The 24,711-nt window shown below is 40.2% G+C and overlaps 2 protein-coding genes across 8 annotated transcripts in view; both read left to right on the forward strand.

The window, feature by feature from the left end:
- The first annotated feature begins 240 nt into the window (after positions 1-240).
- Positions 241-19,070, forward strand: kiaa0753 (KIAA0753 ortholog). Of its 3 annotated transcripts, XM_079675904.1 has the most exons (19): positions 268-343; positions 565-660; positions 1,212-1,505; positions 1,621-1,888; positions 2,068-2,177; positions 2,265-2,327; positions 2,462-2,683; positions 3,251-3,431; positions 4,075-4,256; positions 4,839-4,969; positions 5,981-6,133; positions 6,686-6,775; positions 8,497-8,581; positions 9,567-9,635; positions 9,784-9,954; positions 10,575-10,656; positions 10,864-10,984; positions 16,789-17,022; positions 18,737-19,070. In XM_079675904.1, exons 2-19 carry the CDS (start codon positions 646-648, stop codon positions 18,888-18,890), a joined length of 2,625 nt encoding a protein of 874 aa, XP_079532030.1. In that variant the 5' UTR covers positions 268-343; positions 565-645; the 3' UTR covers positions 18,891-19,070. The 3 variants fall into 3 exon arrangements, with proteins under 3 accessions (XP_079532028.1, XP_079532029.1, XP_079532030.1); XM_079675902.1 differs by having other exon boundaries at positions 241-660; XM_079675903.1 differs by having other exon boundaries at positions 241-660; positions 3,251-3,422.
- Positions 19,071-22,849: 3,779 nt separating this feature from the next.
- The window catches only part of pitpnm3 (PITPNM family member 3), a 77,591-nt gene continuing 75,729 nt past the window's right edge, over positions 22,850-24,711 (forward strand). For 4 of the 5 annotated variants that reach the window (XM_079679199.1, XM_079679200.1, XM_079679201.1 and 1 more), the window contains exon 1: positions 22,875-23,229. In XM_079679199.1, the coding sequence (XP_079535325.1) occupies positions 23,205-23,229 (25 nt within the window). In that variant the 5' untranslated portion in view covers positions 22,875-23,204. Of the gene's footprint in view, positions 23,230-24,711 lie in introns of all 5 variants that reach the window. The other variant, XM_079679198.1, reaches the window with a different exon arrangement.

Below are 24,711 nucleotides of genomic sequence, written 5' to 3' on the forward strand. Positions count from 1 at the left end.
GGACCGTGTAGCCAAAAACGGTTACGAAGCTCATCACATTTCCTTTATCACCGACAGGTTCAATCATTTTATAACCAAATGGCATAGTATTTCACAGTATATTACACATACAGAATATGTCACAGAAGGGGAAATAAGCAGGTATATTTATTTGGCACGTGTTTATTCAAAATGCGGTTGCGTTAATATTTGATTACTTTCACCTTCCGTACTAGGCGTTAAGAAATAAAACTACATCCGCTTGGCGGCGTACTGTTGTTGTCATGGCGGCGTTTCAAATTATTGACAAGCTTACACTAAACTTGAACAAGTCAACCGTGTGTCCTATGTTCATTATCAGTCAGTAAGAAACGTTAATTTATTATTTCTGTATAGACCGTAACAAGTGATGGTCGAATGGATGATGTTTGGATTAACATAAATGTTTGCGGCTTCACTTCCAAAGCATAGTGAGCTTGCTAATGCTAACTCTCACTAGCATTAATGCTTTATATTAAGTATTGATTCCTATTTTTGACTGAGTTGGTGATTGTAGTTTCTACAATGACTGCACGGTTCTTGCAGAGTGGCCCTGCGAGTTTCATAGGACAGCAAAGCCAAGGGAGAGACTGGTTTGTTCACACCAACAGCGTTTTAACTACTGGGATGTCCCAAACCAAGGTAAACAACAATATAATAAATTTATGAAAAGCCTGTTAACATTCACCTTTGCTCTATCTGTATTATAGATAAATTATTCTACCTTTTTACAAGTGCATACATGTACACCTAGTCTATCAAGTACAACTAGCGTTAGATAAACCAAATTCCGATCAGCCTTGCAATAAATCGTACTTTGAAAAGGTTAAATTATCAAGTTTTCCACTGTGGCGTTTGGTGCTGTTGGAACAATGATGTATATGATTGTGTCCCTCTGCATCAGCGAGGAAACGCTTGATGACACATCCATCGATACAACACAACATAGTTAAATAGAACTGACTATTGCACTCTTCTTGAATGATAATGAAGTTGTATCAACAGCTTTTAAAAAGAAGTTAAAACTAAAAAACGTATTGTAGGTAGGATGTAATGTGGCAACTGGCTTGAATATAAAAGAACAAATAAAATACTTGTTGAGAAAGTGGTGTGAAAGGCATGATTGAGTACACAATGTCTGCTTGATCACATTGAAGATTCATTAATACTTACTGATATCTTACACACCACAGCTTTTGTTCAATGAGGCCATCCCTGCAAGAACCAGCAACCGTGCCACACATGTGTGCCCGCCAGCCCCCATCGTGATAGAGAGGCTGCTGCCGCTGTCAGAGCAGCGTGAGACAGCTGACAGCACCAGAAGCTCCATCAGCTTCACCTCCCTCTCAGAGGAGAGACTGCGAGCCGCGGTTCAACTGGCTAAACGAGATCTGAGGAAAAGGCGTCTTGAGTCACTGACAAAATCCCCTGCCAAACTCTCTCAGGATGCCTCTCTTCTTGAAACAAGTGATGTAGAGCTACTCCAGGTAACTCATGTTGATAAATAGTACACATTTTTACAATGAATAGTTTCCTGGTGTATGTCCTTTTTAATAAATGATTGCTGCCTTTTTCAGTCAATGAGTCTTCTTCTCTCTATAGGAGCTTGCAGCCACTCCGAGTAAGTTCAAGTTAAAGACCTCCAGTCCAAAAGAGAAAGCAACGCGACCTAGAGTCCAAATGTCAGTGCACACACAGCAGAAGTATCCCATTTCTCCCATGCCTCGGACTGGCAGATCCCCCCCAACAAGAGACCCTGGCCTGAGAAGATTTGAAGGAGTCAAACAAGCTCCTTTAAGCCAGGAGATGTTCAAACTTCAATATGAGCTGGAAGTTTGTATTCAGAAAGTAGAAGAGCTAGCAAATAGAGGTAAAAGACTAAAAACAATAAGCTTGTTACATTAAACTTGTTTCTTACTGTTGATAATATGATTTGACAAACATTCTGAAATGTTGGCACCACAATCGACACACTATTCATATGTTTTTTTCATAGCACAAATAATGGACTTAACTAAACAATAATGAACAATTGGATTTAAACAACAGGGGAGAAAATAGAGGATCAACTTGAGCCTGAAGAACAAAACAAGTTGGAGTTACGCAGACAGAAGCAGGCAGCCCGCTCAGCAGGTGTCATCTTTGTTCTCCAACAACAGGTATGTATATCTACCACATAAAGCTTCACTGACTTTTTGATTAGATTTTTATCTATAAGAAATCCTTTGTGGATTTCTATTTGATAGGTAAAAGAGATACAAGAAGATATCGAGAGACTACGCAGCCAGAAACTGTGGGACACGAAAAAGGTTTGCCTTTAACATTATTACAGATTTACTGCTAGGTAGAGCTGAGACCATTTGTGTATTTGTTGAGGAAAATAACACAGTTTTCTATTCTTTAAATCAATATTATTTATCATTTTTGACTGTTCTTTTTTCAGTCCGTGGCAATAAGCAGGCTTGCAGCTGCCCACCGTGGGACACTCAGAGCTTTACAGGTTGTAACGCATCAGCTTTCAGATTTATCTCATGGCAAAGTCCCCCCTTATTACAAAGAGCTAGGCCAGCTGATCCGACAGCTCTCTCTGTGCTCAGCCAAGGTTGAAGTAGAACAGAGTTCAGCTGTTCCTGAGACGGCCCTAAGCATCCTACAGAAACTAGAGGTAAGAACAAATCTAAATATAGGGTATAAGTAACATGTCATTTCACTTTTCTATCTCCCATCTACCTCAGTGAAATGTTACAACTATTGTATAAAGGACTCTTGGCCCCCCAATTTAAGGACAATATACAAGAACAATAATTATACACAGACCTAAATAGAGTTGTTTTGTGAATTGATATTCAGGCCATCGGAGTACAACAGTCCATGTATTTTACTTACAAATAAATGGTCTCACACCTTTCAACGACAAGGCAATTCAAATGGCTTCCTGAATACAAACATAATTCAATCAAATCCCCCATCTTTTAGTGAAGATGGAAAACATGTCAGTTGTTATTTGTTTTTTCACTTATATGACTTAAATCATTTTTTGTAATTCCATCCATATACCAAATGACTGCACTGCATTTGGCTTTTAATTTATACTATCACTATTCAGAATGATTATGTTCTTGTTTATTTATGAACATAATAATGGAATGATGTTGTAATTGATCTCAATTTATAGATGTTTTTTTTGTGACTTATCCAACATCTTAAAGTCTTGTCACTTTATTCCTCTTAGACTCTGGATTCTGCTCTCAGTAAACAACAGCTGCTTGAAAAAAAGATGCAGGCCCAAGCACGCCCTCCACACAGGAAGTCTACTCATCGCAGCAGGTCACCTTCACTTGCACCCAAGGGTCCCAGCACCTCAACCGTGAGAGGGCCTCGCAAACCAGCTTATCCCAAAAGAGGTGTCCGTGGTGTGTTCATTTCCCTGGATGCATTTACATATCTTAAAGCCTTTACTTCTTTGTATATAACGTTTGAGTTTGTGCACATTTTTTGGATATTTTCTTCAAATGTTTGACCTTGATCATCATAATACAATTTCAAACCTCACAACATTTTATATAAATTCTGTGCTTTCCTTAAATGTATTTCCTCTTTAAGACAAGGCCCTACCTTCTGACTAAGCCTCTAAAAGTCCCCCGGGTATCTAGAAGTCCCCTAAGGGCGTTTGTGCAGTTGTGTTCGGGCATCTCACTGTGCCTAAATTGCTGCACAATGCTGAGAATGAATAATGAGCAATAAAGAGAAGTAATGATCTGAAAAACAGGGACTTAAGGGCAGAACCCCGGCCTCTGTTCCCCTGCTGCTCAGTGTTATGATCGGTTGACTCCTGCAGGCTCCCATTGGGCGGAGAGACATGCTGTGAAAGAGATGACGCAAACACCTACCACGGGTTCAGACTTCCAACTGTCAAGCTCACTGTAATTGGAGGTGTTGTGTTACGACAAGCCCTACTCATGTTTAATAGGGATGAATCACAGCAGCTCTTCCTTTATTTCTCTTTTCATTCAGTATAGATACAAAAAAGTCAAATGTTTTAATATTTGTCAACAGGTAGAAGAATGGCCTCACAGAAGCCCAAACCTACTTCTCTGCAGCTCCTGAACAGAAGAGAGGTGCTGAGAGCAGGCGTGGAGAGCCTCGCCCAGAGAGAGCTGAGACCTCCGTCTAACACCACCTGCAGAAAGGGGGCCGCTCTACACTCTGAGAGAAGCAAGGCTGACATTCTGTTAAAGGTGGCGGCTTGACATTTACAAAGCTGAATTATGTATGCTGTTACTAGGGGTGGACACAATTCGATTTGTGCCGATTTTGCATATGCTGTTATTTTCCAAATCACCTTGGTTGATTGCCGATATTCACACATGTTTTTTCTTCCTGCTTAAGAACATCATGTCCCTCCTATAATGAAATCAGCTTATTATGATAACCACTGTTCTCCTTATGGCCAACTAGCAAAAGTAGTACTAACATGCAATGCTTTTCAAAATGTACAAAAATCACTGCAAGATAAGAAAATATCTTTAATTCAGGTTAAATGTCATGTTTTTCTTCATATAACATATCTACATGCCAGACTGGAGAGAATTGGAATTTGTGACTAATTTGAAGGCATTTTATCTGCTGATATAAGGCACCAATATCATTATCTATCTCACACAGGAAATGCTTCATATGATATTAGAAGCAGTGTGATTTGGCTTTTTATTCAAATCCTGTCAAAAAGGCATACGAAGGTGTGCCACTTCAAAGATGTAAACAATCTGAGGATCTTGCAAACATCTAACTTGTGTTTTTATATCTTCTTTTTGTCTTAGCTTGATCACAAAGAGGAAGCAGGTTTCCAGCAGCCCACAGTCTCCTCTCAGCTCCGAGTGAGCCAGCTCCCTCAGAAAGAGCGCTCCGTGCCCTGGATCCCTTCCTCCCCTCACTCTCCCCCCCGGCAGCGGTGAGTCTGTAAAGCTGATGACACATTCATTTTGAAAAACCTGTTATTGTTCTCCACTGATTTTGCTCTCAGTGCACACTGGATGATTAAGTTCATTACATAATGTGTATACTGTCATGTCTAAAACTCTAATGTTAAGGTTCATCATGAATGAATGCATGGTGAATCAATGAGGTCCCATTTGCCTGGGTCTCGTCATGCTTCTTCCCTGATGGCTCCCACAGGATTGTTCTTGACATCTTTGTGGATTAATCTCCTTATTACAGACACATACATTTCCACACACTCGGTCTACCTACGCTATAAAATGTATTATCTCTTACACACGGCATCTCTTGCTCGTCTGTCCGTCCTGGGAGAGGGATCCCTCCTCTGTTGCTCTCCCTGAGGTTTCTCCCATGTTCCCCTTTAAACTGTGGGTTTTCTCTGGAAGTTTTTCCTTGTACGATGTGAGGGTCTAAGGACAGAGGGTGTCGTTTTCTCATACTGATATTATGCACAAACTGTGATGTTATATTTGCTGTAAAGTGTCCTTACTGTAAGGTCATTATTATATGTACAGCACTTTGGCTCGACCAAAAATCGTTTTAAAAATGTGCTATATAAATGAAGCTTGATTTGATTTTGATTTGCTAAAAGAAACCTCTAATATCCAACTTTTCAGCTAGAAAAAAGATGAGAACAAGCTTTATCTGCAAAGCTGTGTAATTATCTGCTAGATAAATCGCTGAATGCTATCCAGAAAACAACAATGGAATATACCGTACAATGATATAATACACTCATACCAAGTTTAAAGGATAAAACACAGCTAAGGCATATATATCTGTTCTCTCTGAAATAGCAACTTTAATAAAAGAATGTGACATAGAAAAATGTTTGTATTGAAAACCCCTATTTAGTGTAAATGTAAATGTTCCCACACCATCTATTCTGACTGCTCTTAATTCAGAGTATATCTGTTTTGCCTTTTTATTTCATCCTTTCATCCCTCCGCTATTATCTCTGCAGATCCCCTCAAAGGAAACGACCAGAGGCTCGATGTCTCTTCTCTCCTGTGAAGCCCTCGCCCAGCCCTCCGAGGCAGACCCTGGCCGGGGGTTTGGGGGCAGAGCCGGCCTTGAGCTCAGAACGAAAGAACCAAGCTCAGAATGAAGCTATGAGGTGAAAAACACCTCCTATAACTTATATCCAGCTTTCCATCTCTTGTTTTGATCAGATAGCTTATAATGGATTCTAACTGTTTGTCAGATTCATTATTATTTTAGGTTTTTATTAAGCTGTTGTTATTATCTTCATACACACTGTACATCAGACTGTCTGTCCTGGCAAGCGCAAAGCAAATGGAATCATAATGAGTCCTTCTGTATTCAGAGAGTTATTTAAATCCTCTTTGTCAGACCCCACTTGCTGAGCGCCACAGGCAATACTCTCATTCTAATTCAAATGTAATTCTTTCCAATAAATTCATCTAGGTGCCTGCTAGAGTGCAGCCATTTCTCTTTGTAAGTGATTTATAGTTGGCCTGCTTTCAGTGGTCACAAGTGGCTCATTGAGTGAGTGTTCCATATAGGTCTTTGTTTAATCAAATCTTAATCACTATTTGTGCACTCCAATAAATCAGGGGCCTGATTTTAGAGGTGAGGATTATAACGTATTACGTGAAATGCATAACAGCTTACATTTGGCTAAATGTGATGATTACTGGCTTGGCAGGAACGCCTGGTTGGATAGGATGACAATGCAGAGACTGAAAGAACTCAACCAGCTGAGTAAAGAAGAGGCTGAGCGCATTCAGACATTAAGGTGAGGAAAATATCAGAACAGATTTGCAGGTTTAAAAAAACAGAGGGGATATTGAAGGTCATAATGTTGTGGGATATTGATCCAGCCAAAATGCAGATTGCTCTGTTGATTCTATCTGTGAACATAATGTGGCCTATATTAATATAATTATAAGAAACACTGAAAAACATAATAAAATATGCAGACAATTCCTATAATTTCTACCTAATACGTTACAGTTATTAAGGCCGTACTGTCATTTTTTCTTTTGAGTCAGTCCCCATTTTCAATGCTTTTGTTTGTTTGCTCGAGAATTTCAAAGCGCCCCTCTAACATTCATACGATCATAGCTCTCTTCAGTGGCCTGTATAACTAATTCATTATACATTATTCTAAAATTCATTCATAGCATTCTATTTCCATGTAAATTACTTCTTTATTTGTATTTTTATTGCTATTTAACTATATTTTATCACGGTGTCAAATATTTTTTGTTTTATATTAGATTTCTTGTTTTTTATATTTAAGGTATGCACCATGACATCAAGTCAAATTCTTAGTATGTGCGAACCTACCTGGCAATAAACCTGTTTCTGATTCTTCTGATTACATAATAATGATAACATGTCCTTTTATAAACATGTGTATTCAAGGCAAGAAGAAGAAACATTTCCCACCAGTAAAGCCAACAACGTGTAAATCTGCTGCCACCCCAAGGCAGTAATACACTCAGCAATCTGCCGTACAGCTCAATGCACCATGCCAGCAATTAACTGATCAGTTCAATTAGAATTTCAGCATGGGCATAATTACCTACAAACAATAGAGCAGAAAAGAATACAGGTTGTGATTGCAGCAACATCCCATCAGCACCAGAGAGCATATTGGTCTATAGATTTGCTCACATTTGCTAATTAGTCTTTGGACGGTTAAACTCTGCAAGGCCAGCAGCACTCAGCAGGAGCAGTGAATGGGTTGTAGTCCACATTTGGTCCGTAAGGCTTTAATTCAATTTCTGCAATGAGCATGTTTGTCCTTCATTCTTCTGATTCCCCACACACAAAGATGCATCTTTTTTTGCTACAGGAAGTACCGGACTCTGCCAAGTGTTTGCATTGTGGAGTTGCTGCACCACCGGCTATGAATACAATTGTTTATTGGATTCAAAACAGCAAACTGCAATTTGAATATAATAGTATCAATATATTGTAAGAAAACTCTGTAATGTTATGACTGAATGTACAAACATTTTAACCCATTTAATGTAGGATTTATAGTGAAGAAAATGGACTAAAGTCAGATAGCCATTTATATGTTAACTGTGGCCAGGAGTTGCTTGCTCCACCTGCTCACCTTATATTAAGTGACGGGTATTCATTACAGATTATTTCTTGCTCTTGTCACACTCATCAATTTAATCTCTAGTCATTATGCCCTGAACTGATCTCAGCTGGAGTCATTGTGAGGAGTGTGTAAGGCTTTACAAAGAAATGATTTGGCTTCTACAGTGAAAGGATACATTCACAAAAGGGTTTCACAAGGTTTGCCTTTATTTAGAAGTCATAGCTTGATAGCGTTGAACTCGCTCGTTTGCAGGCAATGTGAATATTTCCGTTAAACACAGAGCCTGGCAAAGAATGCAGGTAGAAACCTGTCAGGCTTGAAAGCAAGATATAGTAAGTCTGTTTAGAAGAACAGAACTTCTGTGACAGCTTTCGGTGTCGGTGTGTTTTGGTTTACAGGTCAGAAGCTGTCTCTCCTCGGTGGGGTGAGAGAGCCGAGCAGAGGACCAGAGAGAGAATCCAGCCCCTTGTGGACCAAGCACAAGTACAAAGACTCATCTGTTCTCTTACAAATGTCAAAGTCAAAAGTCAAAGTCAGCTTTATTGTCAAAAATACTACATGTGTTATACATCCAGAAATCTCGAGATACCGTTTCCTGCAGTCCCACAGTGTGACACATATACATAAAACGAAACAAAAAGGGCCTAGATAAACGGGGTATACAATTTAAAATGTTAATAATATATTTTAAAATGTTCAAAGTACAGTTTCAGTGCAGTAGCAGCGGAGATGGGCAGAAAAGTGACTGGTGCTGGATGAGGGAAGGTTGTGTGTGTGTGTGTGTGTGGGGGGGGGGGGGGGTTAAAGTCTAGGACCATTTGGGGCAGGGGGGAAAGGTGGAAAAGTAAAACTTGTCCTTGTAATATATAGTACTTCTTAAATATAAATGTAACACACAAATATGTAACACAGTATTCGTGTGGTAATAAGCCCACTTTTCAAATAGATCCAGTCAATTGAAGTTGAACATTTAAAAAAAAATAAAGACTTAATTACTTAAAAAGCTTGAAATCTACCCTTCATATTTCCTATGTTTATAAGCAATCTGAAGCTTCTGTTTTAAAGATTGAGCTGCCAACAAAAGAAATGAAAACCTGTGGTAAGCTGTGATGTAGGCTGTTGTGTTTCTTAAAGTATTTTCAAGTATCACGCATCATTCTTTTTGATTGATTTAGCTAACTTATAACTTAACTGATAAGGCAATATACCTCACCTCTAGTGAACGGCACAGCCCTTTGTATATTGATCTGTATGTGGCCCTCAGTGAAAAAAGTTTGGACACCCCTTGCTTAAGGGAAACAATATATACATTTTAATTCATCAAATGAGGATCAGTGCATTTTATATTAACCAAAAGACTAATAAAGTTTGACTTTTTGTAATGGAATTGTTTGTATGGACTATGAGATAATGATTGATGCTTGCTTGGGATTAGTTGAACTGAATTTGACTTTCTGTTAACCTTCAGATTGGTGAGTCCAGGACCAGGATCAGCTCCTCACTGAGGGATCAGCTGTCTGAGCAGCCTGCAGAGAGGGTGAGCTGTGCTGCTGACGCAACATTTTTCACAGGGGAGAGGACAATTTCCCTTGCTATTGAATACACTTTGAGTTTGGTATCATGCCCTTGAATTCCACCCACTGTTCTTCATGTATTTCTTCTGTTGTGAACGCTGTCCTCCACAGGCAGCAGAGAGTGCTGAGCAGCTGAGTGAGGCGCTGCTGGAGGATCTGTTGGAGGACACTGCCCGGGCGGCGTGGGCGGCCGAGACGGACAGAGAGTTGGAGGGCACGGCCCAGTGTAGGCTGCAGGCCCCCACCCTGGAGAGCATGCTGCTTCGTATGGAGGAGATACAGGTGAGAGCTGCCTGGCAGAAAGACCCTCAAACAGAAGGTCAGTCTGGAACCCCATAGGTTGCCAGTGATTGAGCTGTTATTTATAGAGAGGTCCTGTGACAGCTTCGCTCTGGTGTTGTTTACTGTTGCAGTGTCGATTGGCAGGTGGAGAATTTGCTTGCAAAACACTGCTGCTAGGATTTTAAAGCTAGGAATTACGATGACAACCCACCAATGCTGGCTTTCTTACCCTGGCTACCTGTTGCTTTTAGAAATATTTTTTGAATTACTTTCAAAGCCTTGTCCTGAGGTGTTTCATCAAAACTATTATTGCCCATTGTACCCTCCCACACCCTAAGATCCTCAGTTATGTCGCTCCTGGTCGTTCCAAGAAGGTCCAGATACATACACAAAGGGAATGGACCCTTTTCAGCAACTTTTTAAGACTTTTTAGATTCATTTAATTTTGTTTATTTCATTCTCTGTGTTTCTGATGTGTTTAATTGTTTGCGTGGTCTCTTTGTGTTTTATATGTTTTGGGTATTTTTTGGAAAGCACTGTAACTGTGTTTAGAAGGTGGTACATCACAAAGTTGAATTATTATTATTATAAAACAAATGTATCTGTCTGTGTCTGAGCAGAAAGATCAGGAGGAAGTGAGGAGACGAATTGCTTCAATCGCCTACTCAGACCCTCTTCACTGGGACCAACCATCAGCAGCAGGTAGACAAACTAAACTCTTGATTGTCCTCTTTAACAGCATTCACAGAAATCCTTTCCCACATGTCTCCTCTAGGTGGAGACAATGCTACAGCTGATAAGAATAGGTGATTACTTGTCATTCTGACAGTAAGCTCTGTCTCTTTGTCTATCCCCCTGCTCCACCCCATCCCTCCCTTTCCCCTTCTTCTTCCTCTCTCCTCTCCTCAGGACCCCAGTGCGGTGCTCCAGGCTCCAGGCCAGCCTCTCCTCAGCCGATTAGACTCACAAGGCCAGTGCTGAGGCATGGATCTGCAGCAGATATTGTCTTACAGAAACCCGTGGAGACTGGGTGGGTTACTTTGTCCTTCACCTGATTTCTTCACTCACATAACCCACCATTTTTAAATGTCATCTTCCTACTGATTGCTTTCCCACCTCGCTGCTTCATTCATCCTCTAATCGCAGTAGTCACATCCGGGAGTGCTACCAGAATATATTCGCTGCAGTGCAGCATCAGGGTTTGACCTATTTAACTTCCTCCCAAATCTTAAAGATCTCAGCCCCTTATTGTAGTAGTCATGGCTCCAAGAAAATACAGTACATTTAGTTGATGACATTATGATATAACCCCCTGTTAAACAAATAGTATTTTTTTGCAGATATGACTCAGATCTGTTTTTGTGCACAAATCATATACAATGTGACATTTTGGATTTTAGGCTAATTGAATACAATACTGTTGTTTTGCAATCCATCTCAGTCTGAAAAGTCACATCATTTCTTGGGCCTTCAGGTCACTGTAGATCATCATTTGTCATCATTCTGGGCTGGCAGGAAGACCAATTTGATTGGTTGTCACCTCGTTGCGTGATTTAGAAAGAAAAAAAAGAGGCCAGCTCATCTTCGAAAAGTAAACAGATTGGCAGCAATTGGGTCGCGCTGTGTGAACGCAGCCTAGTAACTTTGATTGCAATTCATATGAGAAAATAAACGTTTTAAATTGCCGTTCAGGACTTACTGCTGTTACAATTCTAAAAGCAACAGCAGCCTCATCCGCAGGAAGTCATTCATTTCTGGTTAAATTAGGTTTCAAGACTTGATAAAAAGTGGTAAATGTCTCTCCAACGATGCACATGGTATTTTTTCCACATAATGGTCGTCCTCTAATCGCCCTCCCACCGGGAGATCTTAGTCATCCCACAAACACTCACTTGGTGGCTCCCGTACTCAGGGCAAAGTCTATTCCTGACTCAGGCAGCAGACTCCACAGAGAGACCCTCCACTGCCCAGGGCTTTGGCTGCAGCTGCTGAGAATAAATGAGGAACTTGGGAGGAGTAGCAAAGAGAGAGGAAGGACTAGAAGTTGTTGATACACAAAAGCAGGATCCCCTCAAACAAATTCAAGCATTAACATTAGTAAATTAAAGTCGGTCAGTCAGGGAGTGCCTCAGGTTGCCCTTTGATCCACTTTGACTCATCTTGGACTCAGCTTTCTTCCATCAAGTAATAGCTCTATGTTTTGACAGACAAGAGTGCCGGGATGTCAAGTATTCAGTTTATTGGTTATTGATAAGGGGTTTTGTTTTCTTCAGAGGTATCCATGCTAGCTGCTTTTAACAGGGATAAAGTCATTTGAGAACTGCCAGCTCATTTGTTCTGAAACTCCCTGACTCATGTTAGCATCAAAGAGGGACAGATCTGCCTGCATCACTTTCATACTCAGTCCAAATTACAATATCTTTTCTAAATGTTTTGGCACTCGGCTGGACCTTGTCATGTTTTCTCTTTGACACATGGACTCATCTCCGATGTAATTAGGATTTCTTTGACATTGAGCGGTGGAAAAAATCTCTGATGTCAGTGAAACAAAATCTCTGTAAAGGGGCCTGAATAAATGACAAATATAGAACAGAAGATATCATTAACTATTTCATACGAATGTTAGCATTGGTGTGTTAACAAGTGGTTGATGTATTCTCTATAGAACTCATATATTGGTTTATATTTTGAATGGGGGCATCTGATATTTCTTGACTATCGTTGGATTTATTGGTTTATGTCAGTACATTGATCAACATAGTCCTTTTTTTAAATGTCTCACTCAGCATAACAGCACAACTTTGTTAATGAAAGTTATGTAAATTAAATATTATGTGGCTAAACAATTGCCAAGCACTTCTTCTGACGGTAGCATTAGCTAAATAATAACAATCTAAGGTAATTATTTGTTGACATTATTTCCATCGCCCTCCACTGAATGAAGACCCAATTTTTTAAAGAAGTTACTTGTCAGCTACTTGGATAAGTTAGTCCTTTTGTTTGGAAATAGAGCTCTTAATGTGCATATGTAATTCAAGTTTCCATATTTTCTTCATCAGAAGAGCTGACAGAGAAAAATGTGCCAGTAAATGTAACAATTGTTGCAGTTAGTGAACTATACTAAAAGCAGATTTGTAGCTTTTTCTTAAGCTATATATCCTGGTGCCAGAACAACTTGTTGAAAACGATTTTTCTCCCACAGGGCTCAGTTCCTTTTGGAAGGAATCGAGTTGGAAGTAGGGAGTCATTTGGTGTGACATAGAAGGGGAACTTGTATTTATTAGGCACATTGTTTTATAGAGCTGTCTTCTGGGGCCAAGGAGTTGCTCAGTAAACAGAGCTGAGCTGTAAGGGAGAGGAGCGGGCTGCCTGTCCTGCAGTGTTGCTCGCTCTAAAATCACCCGAGTGGCACATTTCACATCACAGTGGAGATTAAGGGAAGAGAAGTTTGACTACAAAACCCTGCCGCTTGTTTCATCAGCGATACCAGCGAGAGCCGCATTAACACAGAACTAGCATGACCCAAACGTGTGGCAGTCTGCTGGTTGAATTGTTCTGTGGTTGAATAATTGTCACAATGTGGAGGTCTTAAACAGGAAATGACAGAATCTGAAGTAATCCTTCGTGACAGCTGACATGTTTCATCTGCAGCCTGAGGAAATAAGCTTGATTTAATGATTTTGCGTCAGTTCGATCCCAGAGTCAACATACTGACCTCATTAGGAACAGTCATTCTATGGACAGTGAAAAGTGTTATTGCGAAAAACACATATCCCATTAAGTGTTCGTAACTGCAGCAAGCTTCAGGTCCGTCTAGAATCTAGATAATCGAATGCATGCTAACAGCTAATTGACAGTAGTGTGCAATAAGCGAGAAGTATACTGGGCTTAAGGAGAGAGGGAATAGAAAATGATTGATGAGATTGATCAGACTCTGCTTTCATTTAGCCTGTCCAGCAACTGAGCAGAGGAATAAAACATACTCAGTTTCTAAAGAGAGAAAAATGGCCCAGGAATGCATTTTAAGTTTGGTTTTTGGTGTGTGTTAATCCTCTGTCAGTGTTGACTCTTCAAGTGTTCAGTGTAGTAGAAAGTGAGGCTTACATTTGGGGGTTTGGAAGAGCAAAATGTGAAGAGCTCATCATGTGCTGTCTCTGCCCCGATTGGCTGCTTGTAACCCATATTCGTCTGTCCAGAGGGACACAACAGTGGCTGCTGTACGCAGGAAAACAGAGTCCTGCATGCTATCTCTACACACATATTTTAAACACACACCAAGGAACCACATTTGTGACACCAGAAATGTTCTGTCGCTCAATTGATTGAATTGAAGGATGACTGGGACACTGGCAGACTGTTAATGGTTATGGTTAACAGCTTTTATTTTAAGTGCTGTTATAGAGGCACAGAGGACTAACGTGGGAATGCCATTTTCAAATCAGACACATTGAGAGAGTAGGAAATAGAACAGATTATTTTTATTCTATACAGGTGCTTTCCCCGAAAACAGAATCTATTATTCTTTACCTCGTCTGACTTTGTGCTTGTGTTTGTGAGAGTGCTATCAAGCGACCACACAGACAATGGAGTGAGAGATTTCATCTTTGGAAACATCAGCAGAGCTGCAGATAAGATTTATGTATCCATGGCGAAGAGCCCAGACACAGATTGTCCCCCCCTCTTTGCTAACGCTGACTGACCAACCCCAGCTGCATCAGCAGGTCAAACAAATCAATGAAAAGATGAAAGCCCCACTCAGCAATATTCAAACCCTTTCATGTATTTCTTTTTTATCTGCTCTCTCACTTCACGGCCTCTTTGTTTAACAGCTACAGTCCTTTTAGGCCAAGTACTACAAACAAGCCAAAAGCCGCGTTGCACAGTAACTGGTTGTCTGGTAGATTTGCAATGTTCCTATTCATTGCATCCAGTCATGACCTTAGATTTGCAAAGACTCAGATTCCACCTGATTAATGTACAAGAGATCACACACCTGGAATATAAAGGAGGTCTGGGTAGAGCTTCACTGAATAAGCACGGAAATTGCCACACTATAAATTGTCCTCCGTGCTACTTCTCCTCCACCTGTGTCTGTCCTGCTGTTTTCAAAAGCTCCATTGTGAGTCTACCTTGTAAACCTCTGGATTTCTCTGAGTCACATTTGGCTTTGTCCAACTCGGATTGAGCACAGCCGTCATCCCTTTTGATATTTCTCATTTGGCAACGTGGCCGGGTCCCGGGGTGCCATGTAATTCATGACTGGAGCTTTTTTAAAGAAACTAGAAGGCAAACTTGGAAATCAATTGATGGGTTCTTGCTATTAGGTTACGTTGTATATTCATTTTTGGTCTTTTCCAGGTGGTGCAAGTTGTAAATTAGAAACGTTTTTTAAGTGTTCCTATTAGGGCTATAATCTAACTATACTATACTAATTGTGATAGATGTGTTTTTTGAATGTACAACACATCCCAACTGGCAATACATCTAAAATGCTACCCTATATTTGCCTTTAGCTTTGATACTAGTGGATGTGTATGTTTTCCATGCTGCTACCTTGAATGATTGTTAAAAATCGAGCCATGCCCCATGTTTAATGTGGACTGGCCTATCCTAAGACTTGCTCTGCTCCATAGGGGGTGTTTTTTTCTCCAAAACTGCCTCCACAGCAGTGGCTGCTGTATCGACAAAGTAGCATCAGCAATTAATGTCATGATTGATATGAAAATTGATTTTTTTTCTCACCAACCCTAGTTTTAACCGTGTAATTTACGTTACCCTTTCATACAGCCTACACATAAACACACACCCTTGTGACCACACAGGAGGAATAATTTAATGAAATGTTCACTACATATGTCGTATTCAGCTATTTCTTGTCCTTTAACAAGCTTCAGAGTTGTGTACTAAATAATATAAAGATGTATGAGTTCGATACTCAGGAAATATTGTAATGTATGCGTATGAAGGTTAACCTGTGCGCTGAGCCGATTTGGTAGTTGTACTTTTATTTTTTGTCTTGTTTTCTTTATATGTTATGTTTTCTTTTTATCCTCTGATCTTAATGCACACATTCTAAGAGTATGGGGGATCCTAATAAATACAGACAAATAGTCATACAATTTCTGTTAACAATCACACATATGTATTGAAGTTTAAACTTGGCTGTGAAGATGCATTCACGTTGTCTGAATGTCTACAAGAAAGGCAGGCAGGTTTGTGAGTCTTCTTTTTGATTTCGGCACAAAAAGCAGGATGAAATTCTGATTATATAAATACGAAGTGAATTCTTTGACCTCATGGTCCTCAGACGGCCATCAGACAGTGAATCGACCTGTTGCAGATTGTAAGCAGAGTTGACAGTGCTGACAGTTTGGTATTTATGGCCACCCTGTGGTTTGCAGCCCTCACAGTCAAAACAGAAACAGGTTCAGCTGAGGCCGGGGAGCACAAAGGGGAGGCACTATGCTTTGGGAACTGCTGCAACACTAAATATAGCACAGAAAGCGGCGTCGCAGCATCCAGACTGATTTGTTCAAGCAGCGAGGATTATCAGGCAATACCATGGCAATGCCCAGCTGAGCCCCGGCTCTCTAAACAAGAGGCAGACCAGATCGCTGGAGACCTCTCATACACTTATCACAAATATTGTTTCTGGTCATTGACAGTACTGTGCTGCACTCCATTCTGACTGCCACATCAATAAATGTGTTTGCCTCTTCTTCACAGCCTTCAGAAATTCCATTTCATACAGAAATACGCTAAAGGTAATAAAAAGGTGTTGTGGAAATCTACCAGCTTGCCTCCTCTCATGATCCTCCTCTTGTGTTTCTTCAGACATAGCATCCTCTCTGAGAACAGCCTGACAGAGGAGGCTTCCCAAGATGAACGACAGCCAAGACATAGCACCGTGTTCCCAGGCCCAGTGGAAAGGAGCAGGGGGACTGTTATCTCTGTGCCAGGCAGCATGCTGAGGAACATCCGTGGGTACAGGGAAGACTACGAGGCCTACCTGCGCGTTGTATCTCACGAGGCTGTCGGCAGCTTCAACCCCTGGGCCATCGCAGAGAGGTAGCGTCTAACAGTTTATTCCCCTGTCTTTGGGCTCCTCTCTAACACATTAGCAGAATCAAATGCTTAGTTTGTGTTACCAGAGCCACATAGAAACTACATTTGTCCTCTCTTCTCTCTATTTTGTCCTTGGACGAGCTCAATTCTCTGAGCAAAAGGAATTCATGGTTTGCATAGTGTGTCCCTGGTGTTCACTGTTGTTCTCCCACTCACACATTTGCATACTTAACAGAATTCTTAAGTTACTGCAATGCAGAATACTCCCTCTCCTCTTACTGAGCATACTGAATCCATGTTTTTGATGTATCAGATCCAGATAGCTTCAGAAGGTTTTCGTAGGTCTCCCTGAGTCATAGATATGCAGGGGATTGTAAACAGCTCAATACATTGTTTTTTGCTTCAGAGCAGAAAAGACTAATGCCCGGTCCCACTCGTGGGATCTGACTGCTTCTCTTGCTGGCTCATTAACTGTCCAACATCAATAAACCAAAACTAATGGTCTGTGCTTTTCTGAATTTGGAGAAAAATAAGGATAATGTCTGAGACGAAGCCATCCAGTTACCTCAGTGTTTTTAAAGAAAGAACACAAACATATAGACGTCTACAGTTTGACACACTTTGTAGCATCCTGTCTGTCTGATGAGTCGGTAATGAGGCGCCTAGTGGATTCAAACCCACCATTCATTCTGTCAGTCAACAGATTGACTGCAACATAAAACAACTTTAGCACAGACCAAACACAGAAAACCTACTAACTTCAAGCTATTCATCGCATCATTTGAACCGCTTTAATATTTTATTTTATTCTCGTGGACAGATGAATATGAAAATTCACTGCAAAACAGAATAGCATAATAATTCAGGGTTGAATTATTACTCATACATTTTTATTTAGGACCATGCATAATAATACATCAGCCTCCAAAAGAGAAGATATTCCTTTTGTTTTCATATTAATGAGAAGCTTGTGCTCTATAATTACTTGAGAATTGCATTATATTTGAAGCAGTAAACATTCAGAATAATGAAAAGTCAGTAGAGCTAGATAGCTTTTAGCATGTTAGTGTTATAAAATGTTTCTTAATAGCTGTTCCTGATTAGTTCCATTCTAATTTACGCTGTATAAAGTGTTAAGAGCAAAGCAATCTTGTTTTGCTCTTCTAAGGTACAGGTAGTTCAACATCACACAATTACTCTCATTGTTTTGTTACACCGACAACCTAATAACTCAGTTTTTTTACGCCAGTCTGCTTCAGATAATGATCACAACGCTGCACGCTTTTGACGTATTTTCTTTCCTTTTTTCCATATGCAGTCAGAAAACAGAAAAACAGCTTTGATTTCGCCTTTTTGCAGTTTGAAAACAGAAAAACAACTTGAGGCTGACATTTTCTCGAAATTTCTCAATCAGTTCATATTTAAGTAAGGTATCCATCTTATTTATAGAAATTAATAATAAAAAAAAAATCTATTTTAAAAAGCCCTAGTCTCAAATCAAAGAATAATTGGTCTAGTTTATATTCACAGTTGTCATTTGTCATATATTCTCTCTTTGTTTCATTTATTGTGATGCAGAACAAGAATTGTCAGATGTTAGATTTGGACTTTTACATTCAATTCAAAGTTTGTAAATGTCTTTTTAACTGAATGGGAGCTTTCTTTGCATCTTGGTTTCAAGGAGAACATCTTGCTTCTTTTCTTCCTCGTTCCACAGCCTGGCGGAGGAGCTGCTGTCCGAGGCTCTGGCCGATGTGGCAGCAGAGTTTCAGGATGTTGTGGAGGAGTACGCAGAGGCCGTGTTCACCTCAGAGTTCCTTCAGCCAATCCAGTCGCCTCCTGCTTCAGCTGCAGCTTTGGTCAGCCAATAGGATGTATTATGGAGCATCGTGGATGTAGCAGTTTTTCTACAAATGGCTATAATATGTATTTATTTTCAGCGAAAACGATGTAAATATATATCTACTTTCACTTTGTCGACAAGGAATGTGATAATTAGTCATGTTTCTCTATATATATTATTTTTGGAATTAAACTCTTTCACGTATGTACTTATTGTGTCAATTTTTAGATCTCTATTTCATTTGGATTATAGGCATGTTTTAATGAAGCTGCGGCAGACGCGACAGTGTGGTATTGCACAGGGAGCGTTAGTCACATAACTCTTCATGGTCCTTATGTATCTGCGATTGAATTCCAAAGGGAAAGTTACTTTACTTTTAGATAAGCTCAGAGAGACCATTATGACATTACAGAGGATTATAAGATTAAAGCTCTTCCCTTGCACTTGGTTTAAATCTCCCTGAGGATATCTCACATATTCTATTTCCATGTTGGAATATGGAAATAAATTAATTTGAGTCGTCTCCAACCAAATGACCAGGAAGCCAACAATCATGTTTGAACCTTTGTAACCTGATTGGCTTTGTTTGCTTTAATGTCTTAATAAGTGTCTAAAAGCAGCAAAAAGTGTAATTTCTCCACACTATTAAATGTGTTATCCTTGGAAAAGAAATATTAACATGTTTGGACATTTAGTTTAACACCCCTAAATAAGGAGATTTTCAGTCTTTTCTTGATTCCTTGATTTATTTTTTCCTACAGAGTCAAAACAAATGGCCATTAGTTTATAAACGGTTGTTCCCAAGCTACTGAATCCTGCATAATTGTTCATGTTGAATGAAAAATAAACAAGGGTGGGCTTCGTAGTGTTAGAAGATGACCCTGGAGAGCAACACGAAAGCCATCCAGAAGACACATACAAATGTAGTGTCGGTCTGTAGGGACCAGCCTCTGACAGGGGACATACAGTGAATGAATGCATTAGCTCACATTCAATCAGCTGCCTCTATTTCCTCTCGGGGTGGCTTCTGCGTGGGCGTCTGAATACGTGCAGGCTTTCACAGGCGCAAGATCAGTTTCCTCTTTTTGATCCAGGACAGATAGAAATTGCTAGGCTCAAATTGAGGTCTTCCCACTGCCCTACTAAAGCTTTATATTCCTTTGGCTGATGGTGAAACTAAAGGCGTTAAATGAATCTGTTCATTTCAGAGGGGCTAATTTCTAATTATGTTTCATTGTTATGGTTCGGAAGATTCCAATGCCTCTGCCAAGAGACACATTCAAAAGATAATAAATGTTTGTATCTGCAGCCATCACTTAGACTTTGACTGGGAGACGGTGAGAGAATCCCATACCTGCTTATTTTTCTTTAAAATATGTATTTCTCTATGTACAGTGAACATCTGTTGCATAAGCATGAACATTCACAAACAGATGATCCTGTGCGTGGACCATCATTAGCACTGGTTTGCACATTATTATAATTTGGTCAGAGAGGTTTAACCTTGCCTCCAGCCAGCTCTGAGCACACAGATGACTGCAATATATTCATCATGCATTGAGAGCGAGCACTTTGCTATACAGGTGCATCAAGGCTGCTCTGTGTCACCTGCAGCTGAGTTTCTGTCCTCAAACTAGATGGGTGACTTATTACTCATGTTTGCTGTTCTCAAGGATATTCTCTTGGAGCTGAAGTGGTGAAGGGATGGTTTCTGCTTAGAGACCTGACTAATCACTGAGCAATTTGTTGTGCAAATACTTCCTTTGTTTGCATTCAACCCCTACAAAAAGTTCCTCTTTACTTAAATTATGTTGAGGCTTCATAGACTGTCTTAAGATTCCATAAAACACATGCAACTGCTGGGCAGTTTTTGAATGTGTGCATCATTCATTTTGTCACAGCATTAATTATGAGGGCGAGTTAATGGTCTTGGTATAATCATCGAGTAATGAAACGAGTAAGGAAGCAGATTCCCCACAGACTAAATTCACATTGATAAATTGTGAGATGGAAATTATTATGAGTCAAAGCAGATGTCAGTCTAGACCATTTAAAAATAAATCATCATATCTTTAAAGTGCCACAATCATAGAGATTTGTTGGCAACTGTGCTTTGAAAGAACAATGAATCTGCAACTCGGGTGCTTAATTCAGGTCTGCTGCTGCAACATATTGTATTTTGTCACTCTTTATGGCTCCTAAAAAGACTTTAGTTGCCAAAACTGGTCCTGCCTTCGTTTTCCAAAAGCCCTGCAGTGGTTATCTGCCGTCATAAACATCCTTCACCCTGTGTGGTTGTTCTTTGTTTTTAAACATTACCATTCATTTAAGCTGCCTGGATGTTGGCACAAAATCATCTCAATAAAATGTGTTATTTTTTATAAGTCTAAAATATGTTCTTTTCTTTGCCGTTCTCTGCTGCTGAGGTTGTGCTGTAGAATGGTCATGATGTGCTCAATGGCACAGTGAGAATTATTTTCACGAAAGAAATCTCATTAATTCAATTAGCCTTTCGTTTTTTTCAGTAGGATCCAGGTAGTGCAGCCATTTGGTGTAATCGGTGCTATATGTCTTGCTGTCTCTCTGACCAGGAGGCTTTTTCTTATTGGTTTTTCTTACAGGGATCTCATCTCAGTGTTCAGGGCCAGAAGTATTGTCATTGGCTCTCTTGATGAATACAAATTGGCTGCATGTATTCCTAGTAGAGTTTGGTAATGTAGTGTGTCTGGCTCTCAGATTCCAGGGCAATGGTTCAGCCGTAGGCATTATCATCCATCAACATTCAATTGTGTTACATGACGTGGCAACCAGTCCATTGTCTTGGGTGTGTGTTATTTGTATATAAGGAGAAGAGGGATGGACACAGCAGCTGTTACGTCATGACAGAGCAGGAGTGTACCGCATGCCCTGAGCGCTCAGTGAGAAACCTATTTTCAGCAATTCATGTCAAATATCGCCGGTCAAGATAAGATGAATAATGAATTAGAGGCACCCGTTAGGTAAAGCGTCTGTCGGATTAGACCCGATCTCACTACTGGATTTAAAGGATTTAAAGCTGAGGGAACATGATGCATATGCTTCATGCTCCCGCTATTCCTAGAAAGCAAAAGACAACAGAAGAAACCAGACTTAGTCCCTGGGCAAAGGGCTTTATTTTGATGGGTTTGACCTGCTGCTTCGGTGATGGATGGCTGACAGGACTGTTGTAGTTTCACCCCTTAATCCCTAGTTTCCACTGATTTAGTGTCCTTTGCTCTTCATCCTTAAACCTCATTTTATTTTCACCCTCTTTGAGTTGAATGTGACAGCCACACCCAACAGAGGGAAAATAAAGTGTTTGTGTGTACACTCAAAAGCATTTATACTTTATATTTTATATTCAGTGTAATTCTTGTAATATTTCTGCGAAGATGTCAAATTCTGCTGCAATTTGGTGTCTTTCATCTCCATTCTTCATAACCTAGCAATACGACACACTAAGAGACTCACAACTAATTTAAACACTTTATATGGAATAATGAGTCCAATTCCTGTTATTTGTCTACAAAGTTATGCTTCTATTGTAATTGTGTCATCTTCATACCTCATCTACTTTTATGCAGCCACACCCTGCAATATAGGGGAACACAACATGTGCTCCTTGTGTGGCATTACGACCTTTACCTACTTGATATTTAACATTGTGTTTAATTCCTGTAATATTTCTATGCAGATTCTGCTATGATATATCCAATGGAATGGATGAAACTTGGCTATTTGGGCTAATTAAATGAGTCGTGCCAATGACAATACAGCTTTCACATTAGGCTTTGCCCTATGGTTTTAATGTATGAAGTTACAAATTGTTTCTTTCTTTATGTTGGATATACTTCTTAATAATTTTGCTAAATCAGAACCGGTGGTAGGGAAGACGAAGGACGCCCTTCAGAGCAGCATCCGCGGACGCACGCGCACCGCTGGAGGCAGTCGCGCTGCAGTCCTGGTCTTGTTTGGAGGAACTCTGACTGATGTTAACGGCGCAGAGAGACTGAACCAACTCCGCACAGAGACAACATCCCAAAGTATGTCTGCGGCAGCCTGCTCTGACGGACTTGACACAGGTGAATGAGAACATAGCTTGTTTTTTGGGGTGATATTCTACTCCCCCTCTGCACAGTGAGAGGAGACAGACACGGCAGTGCTTCACCCCGTCTGCCAGGCTTCAAGGTGCAGCAGGCGGGAGAGGGACGGAGGAAGAGCCGCTGTTTAATTAACCATCCGACCTCACGTTGTCGCACAAAATAACGTGACGGCTTTGCTGAGTGACCGTATAGACAGACTGAGACACACGGCAGAGGACACTATGTCAAAGGAGACGCGAGGAAGAGGTAAGGGGACACTATGCATAGTCTCGTGCTAACAGGTAGACGCGCTCATCCGCGTGCTGCATGGATGGGAGGCAATCTGTAGGAATGTACGACGGTCTAAAAACAGACCTCTGCCTGTCCAGTGGATTGTCTTTTCATCTGTCTGTCCTTATACCTGTCTGTCTGTCACTAAGTCTGTCTGATTCTGTTTGTCCATGCCAGTGTTACACCGAAATATTTGACCCGTCGACGCTCTAAGGTCAAATAGGCTAAAAAAATACTTAATGTAAAGGGTGAGGTGACCTGCAGACAGACTTGTGGTCACCCGCTATTGCAGCTATTAGGATCCCCTGTACTATGCATATGGTGGTGACTCTAGTTTCTATTTTTAGGATCAGCAATTACAATTTAGGACGTGAGCATGAAGGCTAATTAAAAAAAAGAAAGTTTTTCTGATTCCCAATCAGGTCACAGAATCATGTAAACAGAGGCAGCAGCACTATGTTAGCACCAGATATTAAATCAGAAAATAAGACAGGAGAAAGTGAATCCAGGAGATGTAAAACCTAATCATAATAATACAGAGCAGTTCGGTGCATTGTTAATAATAGCTGGCAGTTTTTCATGCTGCTCATTTAATTGTTATTTGGATATAAGGACATGAGGGCGTTGTAGAAAGGACAGCATCAGCTACGTAGGGACAGTTATGTGATTAAAGGTTTATTAATGCACAGTAAAAAGATTGTTATGCTGCTCAGAAATAGCATTAGTAATTTTGATGATCTGTCAAACATTGCAATTGCACTTGCAGTTTCACTTTATTTATTAGATTACCTCTTTGTATAAACATGGCAAATTTCAGACATTGCAGTATAAGACTTACGAAAGCCTGTCTTTTTGTGTGTGTTTGCTGATTTTTGTTAATATTTATTCAGATTAATGAAGTTACTTACAAGGCTAGTGTCAAGGTAATGTTAACAATGCTGGGTCAGCAGCATTGTGGCTATTTGGCTTTTATTTTCAGCTGGAGGTCCAGGTTTATTTTCCTTGTCGTTATGCATGTCTTTTTTGAGCAAATCACTGAATCCCTTCCAGCTCCAGGCTTGCTCTTCTGTATGTGGCGTTTGTGCTCTGACCTTTTACACAAAGCGAGAGTGGAAAGATAATTTTCCTGCAGGGATCAATAAAATATCAGATCATTATTTTCTCGGTAGTGACAATCAGTGTCACGATAGAGAGGGGATTTTATTTAGTGTGGTTTGGGCTTTAAAGTATTGCTGCATTGGATTTAAAAATAATACCCCTGCTAGATATTGGGGTGCAATGACAGTGGAAAGTCTCTCAAGTCAAGAATATTATATTTACCTTTTCAACAAGAAGTTGATTAAAACAAAGTGATATAGGCTGAGATCAGGTGTGGTAATAACCCTTCAAATCCCCACCTAAGTTCCTCAAACATAGAATGAATATTTTTTCTGTATTATTCCCACTTTTCATTGCCGC

This window comes from Notothenia rossii (assembly GCF_949606895.1).
Source record: "Notothenia rossii genome assembly, chromosome: 4".
Classification (NCBI taxonomy): Eukaryota; Metazoa; Chordata; class Actinopteri; order Perciformes; family Nototheniidae; genus Notothenia; species Notothenia rossii.

Coding starts and splice junctions, on each gene's coding strand:
- kiaa0753 (XM_079675902.1), top strand. CDS start 544: ATGACTGCACGGTTCTTGCAGAGTGGCCCTGCGAGTTTCATAGGACAG. Junction 2,684..3,250: donor GCATCCTACAGAAACTAGAG/GTAAGAACAAAT, acceptor TATTCCTCTTAG/ACTCTGGATTCTGCTCTCAG. Junction 6,134..6,685: donor GCTCAGAATGAAGCTATGAG/GTGAAAAACACC, acceptor CTGGCTTGGCAG/GAACGCCTGGTTGGATAGGA.